The sequence below is a fragment of the Eumetopias jubatus genome, unplaced genomic scaffold (assembly GCF_037043125.1).
Source record: "Eumetopias jubatus isolate StellerSeaLion01/CBP00866 unplaced genomic scaffold, mEumJub1_p1.0 scaffold_1, whole genome shotgun sequence".
Classification (NCBI taxonomy): domain Eukaryota; kingdom Metazoa; phylum Chordata; class Mammalia; order Carnivora; family Otariidae; genus Eumetopias; species Eumetopias jubatus.
This window is the reverse complement of record NW_028274807.1, coordinates 2,355,999-2,370,480: the sequence shown is the minus strand read 5'-3', so window position 1 is coordinate 2,370,480 and position 14,482 is coordinate 2,355,999. Positions and strand designations below refer to the sequence as shown.

At 61.0% G+C, this 14,482-nt stretch overlaps 1 protein-coding gene and 1 long non-coding RNA gene across 10 annotated transcripts in view; one reads left to right on the top strand and one right to left on the bottom strand.

Moving 5' to 3' along the window:
• Positions 1-1,452: 1,452 nt before the first annotated feature.
• LOC114226453 (uncharacterized) lies at positions 1,453-10,049 on the bottom strand. 2 transcript variants are annotated; one of them, XR_003612760.2, is made up of 4 exons: positions 9,927-10,049; positions 4,886-5,103; positions 3,336-3,608; positions 1,453-2,783 (listed from the first exon to the last, which is right to left on the bottom strand). It is a non-coding gene; the product is annotated as an uncharacterized LOC114226453 (long non-coding RNA). The 2 variants fall into 2 exon arrangements; XR_003612761.2 differs by lacking the exon at positions 9,927-10,049 and adding an exon at positions 6,312-7,503.
• TRPM2 (transient receptor potential cation channel subfamily M member 2) overlaps positions 3,300-14,482 on the top strand; it is a 60,641-nt gene continuing 49,458 nt past the window's right edge. For 2 of the 8 annotated variants that reach the window (XM_028126562.2, XM_028126552.2), the window contains exons 1-4: positions 3,300-3,526; positions 6,497-6,622; positions 11,656-11,927; positions 12,615-12,703. In XM_028126562.2, coding sequence (XP_027982363.2) covers positions 11,832-11,927; positions 12,615-12,703 — 185 coding nt within the window. In that variant the 5' untranslated portion in view covers positions 3,300-3,526; positions 6,497-6,622; positions 11,656-11,831. Of the gene's footprint in view, positions 3,527-6,496; positions 6,623-8,635; positions 8,815-9,530; positions 9,551-11,655; positions 11,928-12,614; positions 12,704-14,482 lie in introns of those variants that run through there. The other 6 variants (XM_028126555.2, XM_028126553.2, XM_028126559.2 and 3 more) reach the window with 6 other exon arrangements.

Below are 14,482 nucleotides of genomic sequence, written 5' to 3'. Positions count from 1 at the left end.
GACCGAGCCCCAAGCCCCCGAACCCCGGAGCCCCCGAGCCCTCGAGCCCTCAAACCCCCCCATCCCCGAGCCCCCAAGGCTCCCAGCCCGGAGCTCCGAGCCGCCGAACCCCCGATCCCTCGAGCCTCCGAGTCCCCGCAGTCCCGAGCTTTCGAGCCCCGATCCCTCGAGGACCCCAGCCCCCAGCCTGTGAGCCCCCGAGAGCCCAGACCCCCAAGCCTGGAGGATAGAGATGACAGTTTCTTGACTCCCTGAATAACTGCTATTTTAAACTGTTGAAATAAGAAATCGGGGGCAGTCGTGGGGCTGTGTGGAGTCCCTCCCTCCCCTTGAGCATTTAAGGAAAGGTGGCCTTTCAAGGGTTAAGCCTTTTTTTTTTATTTTTAAAGATTTTACTTATTTATTTGACGGAGACAGACGCAGCGAGGGAGGGAACGCAAGCAGGGGAGCGGGAGCGGGAGAAGCGGGCTTCCCGCCGAGCAGGGAGCCCGACGCGGGGCTCGATCCCAGGACCCCGGGACCGTGACCTGAGCCGAAGGCAGCCGCTCAACGACTGAGCCACCCAGGCGCCCCATGTTAAGCCTTTTAGAAATCAAAGATTACCAGGGGTGCAGGTTACATTGGCCGGCGTTTGGGATCTCAGAGCTGGGGTAGGTGACAGGACCCCACTTGAGTCATCGTCTAAGGCCTCTTTTTCACCAAGCCGCTGTCCTGCCTGTGACCTGCCCACAGCCCCGTCTCAGCAAAGCCTGTCACCCCCACCCCTGATGTCTGATCACCCCCATTAGCTGATTAAGTTCTTCATCCCCCAGGTAGGGTCTGATCATCTTAGCCTGCGAGACCCCCTACCCATGATGTCTCAGGTCTTTTCCGTCCACTGGCCCCCGACTCTGCTCCTTGGCTGTAAACCCCTCTTGTGTCCTCTGTATTTGGAGTCGAGGCCAGCCTCTCTCCCTTACTGCAATAGTCTTGAATGAAGTCTTCCCTACTGTTTTAAGAAGTGTCAGAATAATGTTTTCTGGAACAGAGGTCAGACAGACGTTGCTTTCCCAGGGTCCCTGAGACATGTGGAGGGCCGGCCTGGAAGGGCCCTGTGGCATGGCGAGAGGTGAGACGCCGTGGGAGAGAGCCGAATTGTACTGCAGGATCCCCCATCCCGCTCAGCCCTGCTGCTAGTATTACAAAGGCAACATGGGGGATCCCACAAAGAGGAAAGCCTTCCCACAGTAGTTTAACAATTGCTGCTGCTTTGGGTTGTGTCCTTGTGCCGTGTTTTGCCGGGCCACGGCGTGCCATGAGTGGTTTAGCAGTCAGATTCTTGCCTTGAGGGCTCTCACCGAGGCATGGGGGAGGTGGCCCCCAAAACGGTGTGTGAGTCTCCTCAGGCAACAGAGAACTTTGGTGTTCTTTGAGGAGAAAGAAGGCTCACAAACAGTGGCAGTGAGAGCTCTCAAACGGACAGTGGTTTTAGTAGCAGCCCCTGGGGACCTGTCCAGGTCTCAGGGCAGGACAGAACACCTCTCGTGCGGGAATCCTGCAGTCACAAGAAGCCAAGGTTTGGGTAGTGGCCTGCAGGGGCACTGTGGGTCCATCCCGTGGAAGAAACAGTTCAGGAATAGGGTGGCCGGAAGGCTGGGGAATGAGGGAGGGTGCTCAGGGTGGCCATGGTTGAGTCAGTGTAAGATTTGGGAGCATAGGGGGGTTTCAGAGCAGCACATTCTGAGTTCTTAGCCTTCAAGTGGGCAGAGGGTGATCTAACCAATGAGGCTCGACCTAAGAAAGGCAGACCTGAGCTCCGCCTCACTGAGAGTGGCAGGAAGATTCCAGGAGGCCCAGGCTATGGGAGCTTGCAGAGAGGGCTTCTGGCTGTCCCAACCTGAGAGCCACCAGGTGACAGGGATAAAGTAGGGGCTGCCAGGAGCTGTGAAGAGCAGGCTGGCCCAAGAGGTGGTGTAGAAGCATCCGGAGAGTCTGCCCAAGCTGTGGATGACAGTGCCACCAGCAGACAGAAGCAGACATCTGCAGAAATTCGTTCTGGGGAAGACTGAGCAGGCTTGTGACGGGGCATTGTATGTCGTGGCTGTGGGCCAGTGGCTGACAGGAAGGGGGCTTGGGAGTTGCTGGCCCTGCTGGACCCCACCTGGCTGAGATGGCCCCTCCCCCTCCTACCTGGACCGCTATGGTCCAGGCAAAAGGACCAGTCCAGGTGGGGTGTGAGCCATGCCAGGGAGGGCTGTGGCACAGACCCCAGCTCTCAGGAGAGGGCTGCACCTGGAGGGTTTTCTGTAGGTAATGGGGGTGATGGGGGAAAGAGGTGTGGAGACCTTGCGGGTCTGCCTGGAATAGGTCAAGGCCCTCGGGTTCGGGTGTGTGGATCTCCCCTGCACCAATCACCGGGGAACAGGAGCACTTGTCCCTGAGTCCAGGCAGCCTCTGGCAGGAACCCTCTCAGCCGAAGGGGAGGAGCGGCACCTGTTGGGCACCCACACGTGGGGAAGGGGGACAGCTGTGCTTCCAGCTCTCTAGCTTCTGGGGGCCTCTGCAGCCCCTACCTCCTCTATTTGGCTGTTCAAGAGAGTGGCTGGGGTGTGAGCCGGTTGAAGGTCCTGGTGACTCAGATGACACTTGTAAGGTGAGGATTCTTTGGTGAGTTAAGCGTGGTGATTTGGGTTGTGTCACTGTGCAATGCCAGAAGTCCCTTCCCTGTGTAGCTCGAGGCAGGACTTGACTCCAGGACGTTCGCATGCACGTTGGAAGGTGGCAGAGGAGTAGTGAAGGCCATCCTGGGCAGAAATGGAGAGATGGGTGGATGCAGAAGGGTGGGGTTGGGGGGACAGGGGTCTTCCCTGCAGTGTGTCCTCTTCCCGAGGGTGGCTCTACCACATCCCTTGTTGCAGACTCACGGTGGCAGGGGTCTGAAGGGGTCACTGCCTTCCACAGACCTCTCCATCCGACCCCCTTGTGGTCCCGCTTGCAGAACTGGACCTGCCCAGCTCCCCAGCTCCCCTGCCAGCTCCCTCCTCGGCACCTGCCTCCCTGCCTGGGGAGGGCTGCTTATTGCCCCCCTCCCTCGCATTTCTCCAGCTTCTCCTGGATTTCCACGTCCCTAGCTCCCTTCCACAATTGTGTAAAGTTGTAACACTATTCATATTGCACCATGCTCATAGGGCTTTTGCTTCTTGGAATGAACCCTGGCAGGCAGAAATGCAACACAAACTTGCTTAACCCAAAAATGGAACTTTGGTTCATGTGACTGAGAAGCCAAGGGGCGTGGCTTCAAGTGTGGCTGGATCCAGGGCCTCAGTCTTCGTTATCGGGGCCCGGTGTCTACTCACCCTCCCAGCCTTCAATTGCCCGCGTCGGATGCTGTCTACTCTCTGCTCAAGTCCAGAAGCGAGAAAGCTTTTTCCCAGTGACTCCGGTGCGTGTTTGGGGATTGGCCTGGCACCACCCCATGCCACCACGAATCCGGTGCTGCGGCCGGCTCTGAAAGGCCGGGACTGCTGGCCGGAGCCACATGCCCGAGGTGGGTGATGGGAGAGAGGGAGGGGAGATGACCCAGAAGAACATCCGAGAAAAAGAGCACCCGCTGCTTCGGCTGCTGGTTGCTGTGGGAAAGATGACAGCCCGAACACACCTTGCGTTTGGCTGGCCGCCACATCTTGCCTCGTGTCCCTGCGCACACTTCCTTATTCCCGGGGAAACTCCCCGCTCTCAGCCCTCTGGGGCTCTGCTCATAGGGTGGCCACGTGGCTGGTGCCCTGGGGTTGTCCTGGTGGCCCTGGCTACAAGAGGACAGTCTCCTTTCTTCTAGTTCTAGCCGAGCTGAGTCCCAAACTTCGTTTCCGCCAGTACCCGTGTGCCAGACCCGCGTGCCACCCCCCCCCCCCCCAGAACGCCCGCAAGCTGCCTTTCTGGTACGGACAACGTCAGCACCTCCTCCTTAGGGCTCTTGGAAGCCGTGGGGCTGGAGGGGGGAGGGGAGGGGCCTCCAGGGGCTTGGGAGTGCGGTATTCTCTCTACCTGGGTCCTGGGACCCTGGGCAGTTCTGGGGATGGCGCTCCTCCAGCAGGGGTGATCGGGACCCAGGGAAGGGGCCTGCTCTCCTCCCTACAGCCTGCAGGCCCAGAACTCATGCGGGGCCTGCCCCACAGCGGGCCTACCCTCAGGGTAGGGACTGAGGCGCAGCGGAAAGTTTGGGGCGCTTGGGCTGGACAGTGGGGCAGAGGGGAAGGTCCTGGGGTTGGGGGGGAACGTGCTCCAGGCGTGAGCCCTGCTTCTCCAATGACAGCAGAAACTGTCACTTGCTAACAAGGGGACCCCAGGGTGCACAGTCCCCAGGCCTGCCTGCCCTCCTCCCGCCAGGGTCTCCTTTGGGGACTCGTCCCCTCTGTGTTTCAGCGACTCTGCCTCCAGACTGCTCTCAGCAGAGACCCTCCCAGGAACCGGCGCTCTGCGGGGGAGCTGCCCAGCCCCAGGGCATGGGCCCTGGCCTATCACTGGTGGGGGGTCCCGGGGCAGGCCCCTGGGGCTCAGGTGCACAGCTGGAGGGCCACCGGCCTCAGGGCTCCCTGTGGGCCCCGCTCCCCGGAGAGCACCGGACATGGCCTGCCTGTAGCTGCTGGCTCGGTCTCCCTGAGGCGGCTGTTCAGCACCCCTGCTGGGGGAGTCACCCGCTGGTGTGGGGGTGGCTGCCTCTCACTGCCAGGAGTACTGCTGAGGGCAACGAGCCACCTCTGTGCTCTCCTCAGTGTGCCGGGAGGGGGACTGCACACTGGGCCCACTGGCCATGCTGTTCTGCCCACGCACAGCCTGGGCGATGACCCGGACCGGCCCCAGCCTTCCCTCTATCCGCCACCCCCACCCCCGCGCTCCGCCATCGAACCTTTCCACCTGTATCAGTTATCCATGGCTGCATAACAAACAGCCTCGAATGTAGCAGCTCACGACAGTAGACATTACCATCTCACCGGTCCCGGGGGGCGGGGATCTGTGAGCCGCTGGGCCGGGCGCCTGGCTTGGGGCCTCTGCGGAGGTCAAGCTGTGGGCCGGGGCTGCCGTCTCTGGTGACTCGAGCAGGGTTTTCCAACCTTGTTCACGAGGCTGTGGGCAGGAAGCTTCATTATTACCACACAGCCTCTGGGGAGTGAGTGATGAGGGAGGGGGAGAAATTCAACACAAGCTCAGGGACAGAAGCCTGGGCGCTGCAGTCCATCACCTTGGAGGCGACCCGCCGTCCCGCATGCACAGGGGGCAGCACGGCAGGACCAGTGGGGGCCACCTGGAGCCGCTGCCCCACACCAGGCCCTGCCCTCAGCTCTGCATGGCTTCTGGGATCCTAAGCTGGGGGTGCCCTGAGTCACCCCACCAGACACTCCTGTGGGAAAGGGCTTCTCCCCGGCTTCTGTGCGCTGGGGCCACGGCCCTCAGGTGTCAGGCTCCTTGGGGTGGCCTTCCAGGGGCTAACTCCATCCAGTGACGGACTGATCAACGTGGGGCATAAAGGCCTAGCTCCTCACTCGACTCCGGGGCCTCTGGGGTGCAGGCAGCCTGCTGTGTGGGCCATATGACCTGGCCAGACCCCCGGTGCTGGAGGTCTGGTGGGGGATAAGCCTCAATAGGAAAATCACCATGCAGACCCCACAGTGTTTGGAGCAAGGCGCTGTGCCACCTGAGTGGGCGCTATCCATGCTTTGGAAGCCCTGGTAGACACCACGTGACCAGGCGGCCAGCCCCATCGTGCCTGGCTGTGCATGAGGCCCAAGGGGGACCAGCCCCCCGCACGGAGCACCTGCCTCTCTCCTCTGTGGGGGAAGGGAAGAACACTGACATTAGAGCATGGTGGAATCATGACTGGAGTGGCCTGATGCTCTGGTGGGGGCCCAAGGGGAGGAAGACTGGAAAACCAGGGACCAGGGGATCGGGAAGAGGCACTGGCAGTGGGCGGCAGAGTGGAGATCCTCATGCCCCCCGTTGAGGCCCATCAGGGACATCCACCATGGATGAGGTGCTGGACAGCTCGGGAGGGAAATTCCTTGGCCGGTTGGCATCCATCAGTGTCCATCCTGAGCCCGCTATGGGCTGCCGGTGGATCAGGAAGGGCATGGCCACGGAGGCCCAGACAGAGGCCACGCACCACGGCATCGCTCAAAGGACCAGGACGGCAGTGCCTTCCCACAGAGTGGGCACATTCTGGCTCTGGGCTTGCCCTTCCTGCCTGTGGCGCCTTGGCCAGCACCACAGTCTGAGGCCCATGGTGGTTTGACCCACCAGCACAGGGCCCCAAACGACATCGTGTCAGACCAAGGTACCTGCTTCCCTGCCCGAGGCCCTTCCTGGTCTGGGCCCTGCTTTTGCCGCCCTCATCTCTTGCGGTACTCCCTTGGCTCTGCTGGCCTTGGTGGCCTTCCTGTTGTCCTCCAACACACAGACTTGAGTTCACCTCAGGGCCTTTGCACCTGCTCTCCCCTGACCTTGACCCCTCCTTGTTCTCCAGCTCCTGCCCAGCTGAGTTCCTCAGTGTTCACGACACAGAACCTAAAGTTGTTGGTGCCATTCTGCCCGTGGAGACCTGAGCTTCTGTCCTCCTGGAGCCCTCGCCCCTCAACAGGTTCTGGGCACGGTAAGGCTTCGGGAAATGCCTGGGGATGGGCTGACCAAGATGAACGCTGGGCCTGCAGGTGCCTTTGGACCCGGCCGGCGGTCCTTGGGGTGGTCCTTAGTTTCCCTGAGTCACAGGTCCCTCGTCAGGGAATATGGGCAGGAGAAGGTTTCCTGGCACGTCGCGTTGTGAGGACGGCAAACAGGTGTGCGGAGCGCGATGTGGCACTTGCCAAGGAGGGTGCACACAAGCAAATAAACCTCGCTGACCCCTCTGCTTGGAGGGTGCCCCCGGCCGGCGCTGAGAGAGCTCAGGAAGGACAGGCCGCCGCATGTTTCACATCCCCGCAGCAAACCACAGAACACACCTGCAGTGGGAAGAGTGGCCCGTGTGTGTTCATCTCATGCAGTGACCTGAGGGGTCACTTCCAGCTCTGTCCCCATCACTGTTTGCTTGGAAACGTGCTGCCAGCTCTGGCTCTTGGGGCAGGCCTGCAGAGACCGGGGCGGGCCGTGCCCCTTAGTCGCAGAGTATCTGCGTGCGCACCGTGTGGCTCCCACTTCACCTTCACATCTCATGGGGAGTCCCTTTCCATGAGCCGTTTCGGAATGCAGCTGATCTGTCGACCTCAGACATGAAGAGATGAAGGAAAACAACGGTGTCCCCAGCATGAAGCCCACCTCTCCCGGGGCTTGCTCTAGACCAGGGGTCCGAAAACACAGCCGCTGCGGGTTTTTATAAAGTGTTATTGGCACCCAGCCACACCCATCCATTTCCCTGTGGCCCAGTGGCTGCTTTCTGGCTGCAGGGCCACCGTTGAGCAGTCAGGGGGAGATCCTGGGCCCGAAAGTCCTGAAGTATTTACCATGTGGCCGGACAGAAGTTTGCAGCCCCTGCGCTAGACCCTGGCCGTGCTGCCCCCCCCACCCCTCGGAACCACCCCAGGAGCCAGCAGCCGAGCTGCTCTACTCCTGTGTATTATTCATGACCGGAGTGTGCTGATGCCAACCGGTCAGATTGCTCCCTTTTTCACGGATTGCGGTTTTCTTTTTGCTGCTAGAGGTTTTTATCTCGGGCATGTTGTCCATGTCGGAAAAAGTCCTCTGCTTTGCATTTCCTTTATCTGAACTTGAGACAACATGCAATTGACATCAGTACTTGCTGTCTTCCTGCTTTATGGTCAAATGCCTTTTTATTTTTATGGGAAGGATGTTTCATAAGTGCTCTTGCAATGGCGTCCTGGCAGATGGAATGTGGCCTTCTTGTGAAATGTGTGGTTTCTCTTTAGAAGGGAAGGAACCACATGGGGGACAGCGTGAGCACAGATGCCGGGTCAGCAGCCTGTTTCGTGAACAACTTCCCCTCAGCCGACGTGCCCACGGAGGCCCTGGGATATACTTGGAAGCAAAAGGCAGTCCGCCGTGCCACCCGCCAGAGCTCTGCAGTTGTTACCGTGTCATGACATATTAACACGCGCACACGCACACATGCACGCGCACACCGTGTGCTTTTTGTCAATGAGATGGCTCTCAGGCCTGAAGGCAGCCCAGGGAAGGAGCGCTGGGCGGGGGCCTAGACACAGCCGCACGCGCTGGCGGGTCTCTGCTTCCTTGGCCGGTTACCCGGGGCCTAAGACCCCCGTCCAGGGTGGCGGCAGCTCCTGTGGTGGGCACCTGTCGAATGCCCGAGCCGGTGGACTCAGAATGCCGCAGCTGACAGGTGGGCTGGCCTCCTGCAGGTGAGAGTCTGCGGTGGTCCTGCTCACTGCCGCCCACTCTCTGCCTCCGCGGTGCTAACTGCTTCAGAGGAGGGCTCCAGACACCTTTGTGCCTATCGACGTGTCTTGAGAAATCCATCAAGTACTGGCCTGTACGAGGGGCTCTGCTGGGTTCTGACACCTTCCCCACGCTGCACACAGACCTCCGGAGGGTGGGACGGTGCACCAGGCGTCCCGTGGACCCATAGCACTGTGGCTGGCTCCTTTGTGGAGAGGCAGGGGCAGATAAAGGCTGGGGGCCTTCCGGTGGAGGATGTTGTGGGCAGGAATCTGGACACTAGGTCATACAGCCAGGGGAGGAAGTGAAAGGGTGGCTAGTCAGCCGGCGGTCAGCCGCAGCCCCCCGCCCCCTGGTCAGAGAGGCCCAGGGCCCAGGAGTGGCTGCGGGGCACTGTGGGCTGGTGGCTGGGAAGGAGAGGGCAGTGGCCTTTGTGAGGTGAGAGCCCTGTGGGGGGTGGTTTGGACCTCTAGGGAAGCTGCAATCAGCTGTGTTTGGGGGGAGGGTCACAATTCCTATGGTTCTTCCAGTCAGGAGAACTGATAAGGGCCAAGGCAACCAGGGAGGAGTTGGACACCTGTGGGGCCCCGTGGCCAGCGCCTACCACCTGGCTGCTCTGTGGTGAGAGCTCGGCCGGTCCTGCCTGACTGGGAACAGCCTCCTGGCTTTGGGCCCTGCCAGGAAGACTGGGGTGAGGGTAGCTGCAGGAATCTTGGTGGAGAAGATTCTGAAGCCTGTAGGGAAGGTGGCTCACCCAGGCCCCAGGCCCACTTGGGTCTCCTGCCCTGCCTACCACCTGAGCCCCTCACCCCCCACCTCCCCTCCCAGCCCAGCGAGGGGCAGGGCTTGGGGAGAATTGCTGCCACCCAGCCTTTCAAAGAGAAGCTGGCTGCTAGCCCCTCGGGAGGCAAGCGCCTGCCTGAGAGCCCGGTCTAGGGGTCTCCAGGAAGGCGGAACCCCGCAGGTGGGGCGTCTTGGAGCCCGCGTCCTTGGCTCTCTCGCGGACGCGGGACTCCGCAGGCTGACGCAGAGCGCGCTGCGGAGCGGGCGGGGCGGGGGGGGGGGACTGCGCGGGGCGCACGCTCAGCCCGAGGTGCGGGCGTCCCCGCGGGGCCAGCTGGCGGTCCTGCGCAGCGGCGCGAGTGACGCGGGGACACGGGCCCGCTCTGAGCAGGTACGCCCCCCACCCCCACCCCGCACCGGGATGGACAGCACCGGGGTGCGGAGACAGGTAGCATGACCGGCGCGGGTGGGGGAGGGGAGGGTGCGCGGGTTGGGAGGAGGATGTCCCAGGATCCAGGGGCGCGGGCTGGGCTGCAGGCACAAGCGACGCGCCGGCTAGGGTGCGTGCTACCCGGGGCCGGGACCTAGGCGCTGGCCGGGGTGCTGATGCGGGCGCGGGGGCACAAGCTGGGGCGCTGCGGGGGCGCAGAGTCCGGGCCAAGCTCCGGGGTGGGGTTGCGGGCCTGGGCGCCGGCCGGAGCGTGAGGCGCAGGGACCCAGGCTGGGCTGCGGCAAGGCCAAGCGCAGTCTGCGGGGGGGCGCCTTACCCAGACCTGGGAGATCCGACCACAGGGCCCAGTGCTGTTGGGTGGCACTTCCTTCGTCCCTCATCCAGTGTATAGCTATTTATAGTCTCAAAAGTGTTTTCGCAACCTGGATTTCAGAGGGTGTCTGACCTGGGGAGCTGCAGGGAGCAGGTACACAGCCCAGAAAGGGAAGCAGAGACGGGGGTGGTGGGGCCCCCTGGCCAGCCTGGGCTCCGTAGCCTCACATGTGAAGTCTGTTGGTTGGGCCTTTCAGGCTGGGGTGGGTGGGGTGTGAGGAGGTGGCCCTGTCTCTGTGAGTTCTCCACATCCTGGCCCCACGTGGCTGCTATAAAGCACGGTCCTCGGACTTTCATTCTGTTTGGGCTTGGTGTCTAGTCCCGATGCTGCCAGGGGCACCGTCTTTCAGCGCCCCCCCTGGACTGCGGGAGGCGGGGATGAGGGGTGCTGCCTGGGCACAGACCTGCTGTGGGGCCCCCTCCCCGTGCGCCTGTGCTCATGGCCCGTGGCCCCTTCTGTCCTCTCTGCTCCTGAGGATTGCTCAGAGCAGCGCTCAGATTTGGACATCCACCCCGCTCAGGCCCACCCGCTCTGTGGAACAGCTTCACATTCCCGTCAGGGGCCTGTGCCGAATGACACTTATAGATGGGCATTTTTTTTTTTTTTTTTTGTATTTCAGAAACATTTGTAGAGCTACCCTGATCTCATATATTTATTATAATTAGTGTCTATACCATTACGCTCTACTTTTTGAGTCCACTGATTGTATTTTGGGTTTCTTTCCTACCTTTTAAGTAAAAATTTCCAAACACACAGCAAAGTGGAAGGAGTTTTACAGTGAGCACCTAGACGTGTACTTTGTGTGACGGTACGTGCAGGCCCGTGTGCCGACACCTTCTGTGTGTTTCTGTCTCTGCGTGCCTGTCTTCTTGGAAGCCATTTCCTTTCAAAGTGTTCTTAAGACACAGCTGTGCCATTGCATAAGGAGAATTAGAGCTGTGAACCAGGGTGACCACAACTGCTTTCGGGGGAAATGTGAAGAAAGGACTGATGGTCGGATTTGGGGGAGAACCTCAGAGAAGGTTGGAGGGGGGACTTTGTAAGATCATGGCCATCCCTGGGTTTCCAGACTCTTCCAGGGTCCAGACTGTGGGGGGTGGAGGAGGGGCGGGGATTCCAAAGTCTGATCTAAATCTCATCTAAGTCAGGGGTGGGGGGAGACCCCAGGTACGTTCATGCTGAGGCAGACTCCTCTCCAGCTGTGAAGCTGTCCCAAATGCAATGATGGGGTACAGGGCAGACATGCCCATCCCAAAGGGGGCCGACTGGAAGGAAGGACCAGGGGCTACTGCATGGCTCACTGCGGGAATTCAGAGAACAGAGCCCAAGATGGGAGGGGTGCAGGGCAGCGGCGGCTCCTCCTTTGAAATCGTTCTGCCCCCCTCCCCGCACTCTGGGCCCGTGCTGGGAGGGCAGCCCCCTGATCTCTGAAATGCCAGGAGCAGCAGGGGTGGGGACAGAGCTTTTCCTTGGGCCCTTCGCTGTGACCTGAGGTTGCTCTCGTTACAGATGGACACCCAGGCTCTGGGCGCATGCAGGGTCCTGGCTGGGGCACAGAGCGTGGGCGGTGGGGGAAGTGTGTAGATCTGCGAGGCGGCCGGGCCCCACCCAAGGAGACCTGTGCCTGGTCCTTTCAGACACCTGCCTCATTTCCCTCTCTGATCTACTCCAGCAGCTGTCCATGTTGTCCTTCCAGAACCTTCAGCCTCGTGAGCTGGAGGAAAGGCTGTCCTGAGGGGGCCAGGAGACTGTGGAAGCTGGAGTGGGAGCAGCCTGCAGGACGGAGCCCCCAACCCTGAGGAAAGCCGGCTCCAGGCAGGAGGCGGACTTCGGGGTGTAGCCAGGAGGATGGCTGACCTGGGCATGGTCCCCAGTCTCCGGTGCAGCAACAGCAGTCTCTGCAAGACCAGGAGGTTGCAGTACCTGTTTGGCAACAGTACAAAGGTAGGATTCTGGGGGTCCGCAGGCCCCCATTGGCCGGGTCCACCAGAGCCCTGTTGGGGCACGATGACAACCAGGGAGGGGTGTGTTCCCTGCCCGGGCAGAGGCTCAGTGGGGCTGGGGGAAAGGGGCCTGGAGAGAAGGGTAAGTGGCCAGCTCTGTCCCCTCCCATGGGCTGCACGACCCCTTCATGTTCTTGGTCTGGTTGGGAGGGTGCTGGGTAAGCACGTCAGTCCTGTCCGGAGCCAGACTCACGGGAAGCCGTCGCCCCTCATGTCCCTGATTTGACTGGGAAGGCCCTGAGCACCACCCAAGTCCTGGACCCGATTCCCGGAGGCCCGGGACAAGACTGTGCAGAAGGGCGCGTTTGATTTTCTGGGCCCCTGGTCAGGTGGGCAGGAGGGCATCTCAGCTTGCTGTCTCGCCAGGACGGAGGCAGGTGTCCAGACCCTTATCCGCCACATGGCTCTGTTCCCGAGGAAGGTAGCGTTAACAGAGAAACTGGAAGTTCTGGGAAGTGATCCTCCTGCTGGAACCCACACCTGAGAGCCTCAGCCAGCCCCCCATCCCAGGAAGAGGCCCCCAAAGCTGGACAGGGGGCTCAGCTGTGTCTAAGGGCAGTGTAGGGTGTGCTCCCCCGAATAGTGTTGTGATTGCCCAGGACTCTCAAGGTGCCCTTTTTATCCTCAGCAAGAAAATCTCAGCTCATGGGTCCCGCAAAATATCAAGAAGAAGGAGTGCATGTACTTTGTGGAGAGCTCCAAACTGTCGGACGCCGGGTGAGTGGCCTGGCAGTGTGGCCGTGCCCACGGGTGGCTGTCTGTGTGGCCTTGGGTGGTCACGGCATTTCCGCTTACCCCTGGAGCTTGCTGTGGGGAGCAGCTTCTCCCCGTCCTGCTTGCAGAAGAGGTGCAGAGAGCTTAGGTGACCCATCCAGGGTCATAATGGGACCCCTCTGCGGTGGTGCTTGGACTTGAACCCAGTTGGGCACCAGTGGCACGCCTCTAGAATGCTCATTTCCCTCTGGAGTAGAGAGTGTCACAGGGTTCGGGAACCGTAAGGGGCCTCAAGGAAAGCCCACAACCCAGGCCCCTCACCGGGGAGGGTGCCACATCCAGACAGGGACCCCTCACCCCAAAGCCCCACTGCACCATTGTTGCCACTCCTCTCCACGGAGCCCGGGGCTCTGGTGTGGCCGCCACGACCACCTCCACCAGCAGTAGTGGCCACGGTGCCTCCACGCTGCGGGACATTTCACTCCTGGGCCACTGGTCCCCCATGAGTCGGGGGGAGCCTGCGGGCAGCTCTGCAGGAACCTCATGGGAGGCGTGGTGTGGCTTGGTGTTCCTTGAGGATGCTCAGAGCATGTCTGTGTTCGTGCCTCCCCTGCAGCCACACCCTAGTCTGCACTGTGCCGCAGACGGGCCACGTCCTTTCTTACTTCTTCCACTCCTTCTTCGTGGCCAACACTGCCTCTGCTGAGCAGCCCTCCCTGACTGCCCTAGGAAGTAACCGCTCCCTCCCCCACAGTCCATGTACCTGTCTTTTATACCAGTCAACCGCACCACGATTGTGTGGCTTTGTGGTAGCAGTGTCACTTTCTCTCTCCCCATCGTGGACAGATATCATCCAGCTCACACATGTCGCATGACGCTGCAGGAGGAGCCTGTGTGGGAAGGCCCTCTATGGGGAAGGTGGAGGGACGATGACATGGAGTCAGGCAGGAGTGGCCCCCAACAATGATGCCGTTCCTGGGGTCCTGCGGCATGCCCCGGTGTCGCCCTGCACACGTGTCGGGGTTCATGCCCTGCACATGTGTCGGGGTTCACGCCCTACACACGTGTCAGGGTTCACACCCTACATGTCCTGCACATGTGCCGGGGTTCACGTCCTGCACACATGTCAGGGTTCACGCCCTGCACATCCTGCACACGTGTCAGAGTTCATGCCCTGCACACATGTCGGGGTTCACGCCCTACACACGTGTCAGGGTTCACACCCTGCACGTCCTGCACATGTGCTGGGGTTCACGTCCTGCACACATGTCAGGGTTCACGCCCTGCACGTCCTGCACACATGTCAGGGTTCACGCCCTGCACGTCCTGCACACATGTCGGGGTTCATGCCCTGCACGTCCTGCACACATGTCAGGGTTCATGCCCTGCACGTCCTGCACACGTGCCAGGGTTCACGCCCTACACACATGTCAGGGTTCATGCCCTGCATGTCCTGCACACATGTCAGGGTTCACACCCTGCATGTCCTGCACATGTGCCAGGGTTCACGTCCTGCACACATGTCAGGGTTCACGCCCTGCACGTCCTGCACATGTGCTGGGGTTCATGTCCTGCACACATGTTGGGGTTCATGCCCTGCACATCCTGCACACATGTCAGGGTTCATGCCCTGCACGTCCTGCACACGTGCCAGGGTTCATGCCCTACCCATGTGTCAGGGTTCACACCCTGCATGTCCTGCACATGTGCCGGGGTTCACGTCCTGCACACGTGTTGGGCTTCACGCCCCTGGCTTGGCCCCGCTTCAGAGAAGGGTCCTCA